Source organism: Terrapene carolina, unplaced genomic scaffold (assembly GCF_002925995.2).
Source record: "Terrapene carolina triunguis isolate 2854851 unplaced genomic scaffold, T_m_triunguis-2.0 Scaffold113, whole genome shotgun sequence".
NCBI lineage: Eukaryota > Metazoa > Chordata > Testudines > Emydidae > Terrapene > Terrapene triunguis.
Genome location: NW_020664464.1, coordinates 14,306,345 through 14,315,180, shown reverse-complemented (window position 1 = coordinate 14,315,180; position 8,836 = coordinate 14,306,345). Strand labels below are relative to the sequence as shown.

The 8,836-nt window shown below is 42.7% G+C and overlaps 1 protein-coding gene across 1 annotated transcript; it reads right to left on the bottom strand.

Moving 5' to 3' along the window:
- Positions 1 to 1,696: 1,696 nt before the first annotated feature.
- On the bottom strand, positions 1,697 to 5,603 carry TMEM252 (transmembrane protein 252). Its single transcript, XM_026652331.2, is given in 4 exon segments — positions 1,697 to 1,721; positions 3,594 to 3,682; positions 3,684 to 3,939; positions 5,046 to 5,603. Coding segments are annotated over 4 exon segments (669 nt in total). The 5' UTR covers positions 5,345 to 5,603.
- Between the last annotated feature and the right edge of the window lie 3,233 nt (positions 5,604 to 8,836).

Genomic DNA, 8,836 nt, shown 5'->3' with positions numbered 1-8,836 from the left:
CGGCAAAGCCATCTATGATGACCTGCGCGTTTCCCAGGGTCACTACCTTTGGGAGCAGTACCTTGACGATTGCCTTGGCTACTTGCATGACAACAACCCCCACGGTAGATTTGCCCACACCAAAGTGGTTCGCGACTGACCGGTAGCTGTCCGGCGTTGCAAGCTTCCAGAGGGCTATGGCCACTCGCTTCTGGACAGTGAGGGCTGCTCGCATGCGGGTGTCCTTGCGCTTCAGGGCAGGGGACAGCAACTCACAAAGTTCGAGGAAAGTCCCCTTCCGCATGCGAAAGTTTCGCAGCCACTGGGATTCATCCCAGACCTGAAGCACTATACGGTCCCACCAGTCCGTGCTTGTTTCCCGGGCCCAGAATCGCCGTTCAACAAAATCCACATGCCCCATTGCCAACGTCATGTCCTGGGCGCTGGGGCTCGTGGTTTCTGACAGCTCTGTGCCACTCTCCGACTTCAGGCTCTCACGGCGGTGCCGTAGCCTCCTCGCCCGATTTCTCTGCATCTGCCTCAGGGAAAGGTGTATGATAAGCTGCGAGGTGTTGAGAACGGCCACAAGTGCAGCGATGGTCGCAGCGTGATCCATGATCGCAGTGCTGTGGCGTCCGCGCTGTCACTGACCAGAAAAGTGCGCGAACTGATTTCCCGCCGGCGCTTTCATGGAGGGAGGGAGGGCGTTAGTGACGGACGGATGACGACAAATTTTTTTTACCCAGAAGGCATTGGCGGCTCGACCCAGAATTCCGATGGGCAGCGGGGACTGCGGGAACTGTGGGATAGCTGCCCACAGTGCACCGCTTCCAATATCGACGCTCGCCCCCTTAGTGTGGACTCACAAAGTCGAATTACTGTCCTTAGTGTGTCCTTAGTGTGGACACACACGTTCGACTTTGCAATATCGATTCCACATATTCGATTTAAGTAAAATCGAATTACCCTCGTAGTGTAGACATACCCAAAGAAGCCACCATTTATCTGAAGCCTTGTTCACATGGAGTTTCATCTGCCTATCAAACCCTAGATCAGTGGTTTTCAACCTGTAGTCCGTGGACTCCTGGGGGTCTACAGACTATGTCTAAGATTTCCAAAGGGGTCCGCACTTCCATTTGACATTTTTTATGGGTTTCCAAATGAAAAAAAAAAGGTTGAAAACCACTGTCCTAGATAAATGGGTTATTGCTGTATTCAGCTAAAAGAGAACTTAGAAGTCAGGCCTGTGTTAGCTGGGCACTTTGAACCAGGAACATATTCATAAATATGTACCTTCCAGCATTCTAACCCGCCACTTTATGATCCCATGGGGTGTGGGGGGGGGGGGTTCTGTACAAAAAAATGGTGCAATTCTTCAGGAGCTACAGCAGAAGTGAGTCAATAATTGAATTACAGTGTGCCATTCTGAAAAGCGACACTGAAAATGGCATTTTGGGCTTCCATGTTTGTTTTTCACTGATTTCCAGATCAAATGTGCTCAATTCAAAAGTAAAAAAAAGGGGGGGGGGTCAAATCCTGACCCATTGAAGTCAATAACAATGCTCCTCTTGACTTCAATGGAACCAGGATTTTACTCCGGCAGTTTTTCTAACTACCAGCCCTGCATGCTCAACCTCGGGCTGAGAATCAAGCTTGAATCTTGCCTCACATTTAATGAATGTCTTCCCTCAGCAACACATATACAACCCCATTGTTGTCAGCGTCCTGCAGCATGAACATGACTAAAAAGAAGTAAAAACATATCTTTGTCACTAAAGCCAGCTGTTCTGATTCTGAATACATTCAGGAAGCAGGTCTCTTGAGTAAAAAGGTATCCTTTACCATGGTCACTTCTCAGAGGAAACCCTCCCTTCAACTGCTTTTGAAATAACATGTAAAGGTTCCCATTTCTCCTGTTTTTTATTCTCCCCCACTTTAGAATGTGCAGCTTTTTAATCATTTAAAAAATCTTTTTACATGGATCCAGTTTGTCTATCTCCATCTCTCCAATTATAGAGTTTTTATCCTGTCATTGTTTTCTTTTGAATGTGTTTATTCTTTCTCTCCATTGTTTTTCCTTTTTTTCTGTCCTTTAACTCTACCTCTTTTAATGTGTCATTTCCTGTATAATTATTTCCATTTTTAACCTTACGTTCTCCTCTTCCCTCTCCCCTTTTTCTGGGCACACTGTCTACCCCTCCCTACTACCTCTACCCGTGAAGGAAAACATGTCTCACCTCCCATTTCTTTGTCATTCCCCTCAGTCGCATCCTCTATTTTCCTTCTTCTCTCACCAAGGGAAAGGTATATTTCAAATCAGAATATAATCCTTGAGGAAGAACTGATTTATTTTGCAGTTGATTTCCCCCATGTTTTAAGTTTCTACAATGATTTGTATCCAGGCTACTCTTGCCTCTTCTGATATGTGAGCATAAAGAAAGATTGATAAAGCATCTCATCCTGGTCCTGTTGTCATCATAAAGGGCAAAACTCCGGTTGAACTCAGTGGTGCAGGATCAGGGCCAAATAGAGCCTTGCTTCTTTGGCACTGAGTTTGTGAACAGTGCAATGGAAGCAGCTAACCTTATAGCTATGAAGACAATGCCTAAAGAAATGGCTCGCAGAAGGCTTTTTTCTGCAAACAATCTGTGTTATTCTTTCAGGAGCTGTGCTATGAAACTGGGGTCGCCTCATTAGTGTGCAGCAATGACTGAGCTCAGATTGGGTGTTGTACATCCATCTGGAAGTACAGAAACCTCATTTCTAATTCAGATGTGGTTTGAAAACATTTATTGCAATAAACACATTAATTCAATGCAATATTAAAGGATCAGCTATTAACACAAAGTAAAGCAGTTATCTCCAAACACTCATGGTAGAAAAATACTCAACTGTTACAAACAACAGAACACAAAACCCCAACTATTAGCTAATGAATTAATAGGTCTTCCAGATCAGGAAATATTAATGGAAAAACAGATGGGGACTTGCACCAAAAGATGAGATGCGAGAAAGAGATTGAAATTAATAAATAGAGGAGCATTAAGCAGCAACACTAACATTTTCCTTCCAGTGTAAAAAATAATGGCTTCTGTACATTGGTAGCCAGTGTATCAAGGTACAGTACAGTCATTTGTATCTTAAGGGCGTTTTCGCTCAAGATCTTGATGCGCTGACGTGAGCAGAAAATGAAATACTGGCTATGAAAAGGAAATTAGCCAGTTGGATATTTGGTATGAAAAAATCTTTCATAAACAGGTCATCTAGAGATACTGAACAGAATACAATGACTGTATTTGGTACTGACTGTTTTGAGTGGGCAGAGTGAAATATTGAAACGTGAAAACAAGCTGCTCTGATGTTGGCTTGAGCCAACAATTATGAGTTATACTTAATATCATTAGCAAACTCTTTAAAGGCCAGAGAATGCTGTTCTTGTTTTAAAATACTGGGAACCTCCTCAAACAACCTCTCTAATGCCACATGAATGGATTGTGGTCAATGCTGTCCCCAGGCAACTGTTGCACCCGTTAGTATAATACAGTAGTGTTATATAGCACTGTCCCATGTTTTTTCCAACACCACTTTGCACATTCAGTGTCTTAATCACTGACTTTGTCTCGGAATAACTGACGTGCTTTGGTCCCTCTAAAGTCCCTTCACAGTTTGTATTATTAGCAACTGACTCCTGGCATGGGTGCATGACAAGTGCCTGAAACTCCTTCTGTATTTGAGTCATGCTCGGCTGTTAGCTGCTGCTGCTGCACAGACATTTCATATGATGGTGGTTGTTCCTCCTGAAGGCTGGTTTCATCTATGAATTCCATGCTGCTTTCAGTATACAGTGGCGGAGGGATGTTGTAGATCTCTTCCTCTCTTGCTGAAAGGGAGAGTGGTATTGGGAAAGTCTGCTTTCCCGGATCAGTGCTATCTTCATAGCACGGAGGGTAGAAATCAGGCCTGAAAAATAATCACACCAAAAAGATTCACTAGTTAGAAGAGATTTATATGAGCTGGGCCTGGTTAGATATGTTTGCTTTTGTCACCTTGTCACAGTTTATCTGAGGTTTAAAATATAAACTGAAATCATGAAATCTGGCTAAGAAGGAATAGATCAGCTGGAAACATATGAAACAGATCTGCTGATCTAGCATCCTGTGACTTTCTCTAAAGTGTGCCATTAAAATAATTTTCAATATCAGCCTCAAAAGTGAATTTAATTGACAAGGTTTCCTGACTGTCATGCAAATATCACCCACCGATTGTCTATAGTACAGCAGCTGCCCTAAAGGACACTCGGATTTGAAAAGGGAGTATATTTCCTGCCAAAGTTGATTGCATGGTGATTATTTTCCGCTCTCCACAAATTTTTAAGTGCTATCCGTATTGTCCTGGTTATCTAACCAGGGTTTGTGATGCGATGTATTTATAGAGCTGTTACAGCACCTATTGTCAGTGTTTATGGTGGTGTTACCACAACAGACAGCAAGACCCTGTTACAAACTTTGCCAGGCCTAGGGCCAACCAGTTTAAGAAACTGTCTGTTGGAAAGCATCAGACTTCACTCAGAAATAGCAGAGATATTTACACAGAAACCTCAAGCATAGACCATATAGGGAATTGTGAATCATTCCAGTGTTTTGGCCTCCCTGGAAGGACTGTGCTGAGGAGCAATACCAAAACGCTGGCACAGCCACGGCTGTCGATTACGGTGATACAACTGGGCCAGCTGTGCTCCTGGAGTAATTCCACTGCAGCCAATGGAGTTGTGCCTGTTTTCCCCAGGAAGTTTTCCCAGTATGTGTAATCACTAAGAATAGTTTTTCGGGAATATATCCTGTACATTGATTGTATCACCTAAACTGCTGCTGTTACTGTCCTAACTGCAATCCACTGCATATGAAACGTTCAGGCTCCTGTTCTGTGCCCATACAAATAGAATAAAAAGTCTTCTACTAGCTGCAGGTTACTTTTCTTTGATAGAATGCTATGTCATTTATTTCCCTTGAGGATACATTTACAAAATGCAACACCCAGTTTGCCCACACATACATTGCAGTACATACCTGTCTATGGTGTTGATGTGCATTTCTCTATGGCTGGGATTTCTCTGGAAAATATAGAACAGGTTTTTGTTTTTTCTGACTTCATGGTACGTGCTCCAGAAAATCCCAGTCACAAGGAGTAAGAACCCCAAAGGTAACAGAGAATAAGCAATGGGCAGATTATTCCCACATCTGCACAAAGAGGAACCTGTGGAAATGCAAAAGGCTCCCATGCAAATAATTGAGAAGCCAGTTAAGAGCACAAAGATACGAAAGATAGAGAAAAAAGTTTTTGGCATCCTCATGGTTAAACACAGCATCTAGTTCTTTCTCTCTCACGCTCACACTTTCTCTCTCCGCTATGCTTCGTATCTGCATTCGTCAAGGTTTTATGCACTCCAGGATCAACTGGCCTTTGGACAATTAAGAGAAGCAGGCAGTTATACGATACTCATTAACTCATCGAAGTCGCCATAATATCTTTAGGGATTAATTTATAATTATAAGGCTGCTTTAAGAAGAGGGGAAAATTCTTCCTGTGTCATTTCTTTGCCAGTGTAAACTTTGAAAACCATTCTTGCATACTGTGCTTCTCAATGAGTTAAACATTAGGGTTTGGGTTTGAATAGAAACCACCAACCTCGCCAGCTTTGGGGCAATGCTTTCTAGCACTGAAGGTTTCTTTAAAAAAAACAAAAAACCTTCATTGTTCCTAATTCTCTGTTAAAAGCTTGAAGAAAAAATGTGTGTCTACTGATTATGAATTCTTTCTTTCACTCTTTCCAACTGAATGTTAAATAACTGTGGCATTTCTTATAGCTCACTTTCTAGTTTCCACACCAGGAACATCAATGATCAATAAAAATTACATAAATTCAACAAAACAGTCTAAGGGCCATGTAAGTTTGGTTCTTCTCCTCTTCCCCAAATTCAGCTCCATGTTGATTATTTTTTCTTTACTCTGTCTTCTTTCTCCCAGCACCAGCTATTGACTTAGGAGCCTATTTTTAAAGATATTTAGGTGCGTCAAGATGCAGATAGGCACCTAGTGGGATTTTCAAAAGCTCCTAGGCCCCTAACACCCACTGAAATCATCCAGGTGCTTTAGAAAATGCCAGTGGGCACCTATCTGCATATTTAAGCCCCCAAAACTGTTGAAAATGTCGCTCATTGTCCCTGTCCCTACAAGCATACCAGCTAATATTTAACATGGCAAAACAAACTCCATAATCAGAACTCCATTTGTTTAATAATGCCACTTTGTCTTTCAGTGGGGAGGAGAATTAACCATACCGTACCAAGAAATGTAGTCATCTCTTTCCCGCTTAGTGTCAAAACAATGTCATTCTAAAAGATAGGCTTTAGTTCAGCCACCGCTGGGTTCAATGCAGGAATTAGTGGGTATAATTCTATGGCCTGTCACACTAGATGATCATATGGATCCCTTCTGGCCTTAAGTCTATGAGAGTGATTCTTTCTTCCACTAAAGCCCCTGTACGCCACTGCCATGGTATATAGGGGTCATAAAAGCCTCACAAGTCCTGGACAGGGGCCATGCCAGTGGGGAGAAAGGGGCATATTGGATAGAGGAAGGGCCATAGCACATGCCACTGTGACCATTCTGCACACCTCCATGGGCTGCCCAAGTAGGGTGACACATTACAGTAGCTCTTGTGGCTTCTTAATTACTCTGGGTTGTTTTGCCGTCTGACCAGCCCAGGACCCCAAAGGCACAAAGGTCACCTTTGCCTCACCCCTTCCTGGAGGCACAGCACACAATCTCACCCTGTGACTCTATTCCTGTATTGTTTAGTGGTTTAATTATGATTATTTATTAGCATTGTATTTTACCTGTGTGGGCACCACCTCAAACATTTTGCTAGGGACTCTTGATAAATAATATGCTTATTTGTTTATTTTGTCACAAAGTTGCATTACATTCTGGTGAAAAATGTACTTTTTAGCCCTCTTCCGCTGTATCAGTGCATCTACTCAATGGAACCAGCCCCCAAACAAGTGAGTGCAGCAGATTTTTCTACCAACTATGAGAAGGTGTTTTGAGGTTGGTCACCTTTTCATTTTCTGTGATACCAAAGGGACCATACAGCAAAAGTTGGCAAAAGCCTGTCTTAACAGAGCAAAGCATTCACATAAAGAGCTGTTGGGGCCAGTTTTTACTGCAAAGTTAACTCATGTTATAACGCGAATCTTCCTGTTAACTCAACCACCATCCACACACAAAAACCCCACACTCAAGTGCGGTGGCGCTATTAACTCAAGTTGGTTGGCACAATTGGCCTGCTAACATGACCACTCAGTAACGTGAATGCAGGCTAGTGTCACTGGAGTGCTGCCAGTCTTCCAATGCCTTCCCACAATTCCCCATAGTCATATTTTCTTGCTCTCTTCCTATTCATCTAGCCTGGACATCACCTTCACTCCCCATAGAAGAAACAAAGTAATAATTGTACAGCAAACCTCCTCCGTCAGAACCAACAATTAACTTGCCAAAACCAAACTGATCGGTAACAATCTGGGGTGGCCAGATTCCAGATAGCAATAGCCACCTGTTTTGGAACTGTTATGGCACCCTCTCACCTGTGTGTCCTGGTGCTGAAGAGCCTGACACTTCTCCAGGAATATGGTCTTGCTTGTACAGAAGTTCTGCGTCCACTGCTAGTCATCCCAGGTCTGCATGACAATGCAGTTCCACTATTCTGAGCTTGTGGTCCTGCTCCAGAACTGCCAGTCATTATAAGGGGGGCTTCATCACCCACTAAAAACTTCACCCAATAAAAACTCCTCCAGTTCTGCATGCAGCTTATGTGCTCTTCTTAACAAAGCATACCACCTCTTTCCCATGATGTCAAGCCATTGCTGAAATGCCTGCCACTGCATCTCACACCCTGTATCTTCCTCCTGTTGCCAGAATGAGAGTTGCAGTGGAGCCCGCGTTTGGTATAGGTTCCTCCAAGTTAGATCCTCACCCTGCTACTAGTTGGGAAAAACTTGTGGAACTGATGCCAAACTAGAACTGATTCAGTTGCGGTGTTAGGCTAACACCAGTTTCGCCCATGTGCACAGACAGGACAGACAAGTGCTCCCACGTTACACTGCAAAAAATTCCTAGCATGGCTCAGTTTACTGCAATGCTAAGACCGATGGGATGCGCCCACAGCAGACAGCACAAGTGAGTAGAGTAGCAGTGCGGATACAGGGCATTAAAGCAACTCAAGTATTATTCTGCCATGTGACTGCTCTCACTCAAGCTAGGCAAACAGAGAAATAATTCAAGTGTAGATCATTCAAGCTAACTTTCCAGTAAAGATACACTGTGTTTTTCACACATTTTAATAAATATTTTAGCAAAACTTACAACGTAGAATAAAACAAATACATAAGCAGTGTTCTTGCTTGTTAATTGTTGATATAAGGATCTTAGCACAGGAATCTGAGTTATTTCCTGTGAAATAAAAATAAATTACCTTGAAATTTGAACTCAGAATTCTGCTTATCTGAAGGGAATGACATGTTATTTTTCCCACCTTTTTGATAAGAGTGAACTACTATACATTGTTCCTCTGAATGTTGCTTACATGTTTCTTGTAGTGTTCAGCTAGGTATTTGCCTTAGTGTAGTTGAAAGGTTTATAGTGGAACTTGCTCATAATGAACTCAGTTGCAGTGAAATTCTGCCTATAAGGAAGTGGAGTGAATTTCCTGAATGTCAAGTATCAGAGGGGTAGCCGTGTTAGTCTGAATCTGTAAAAAGCAACAGAGGGTCCTGTGGCACCTTTAAGACTAACAGAAGTA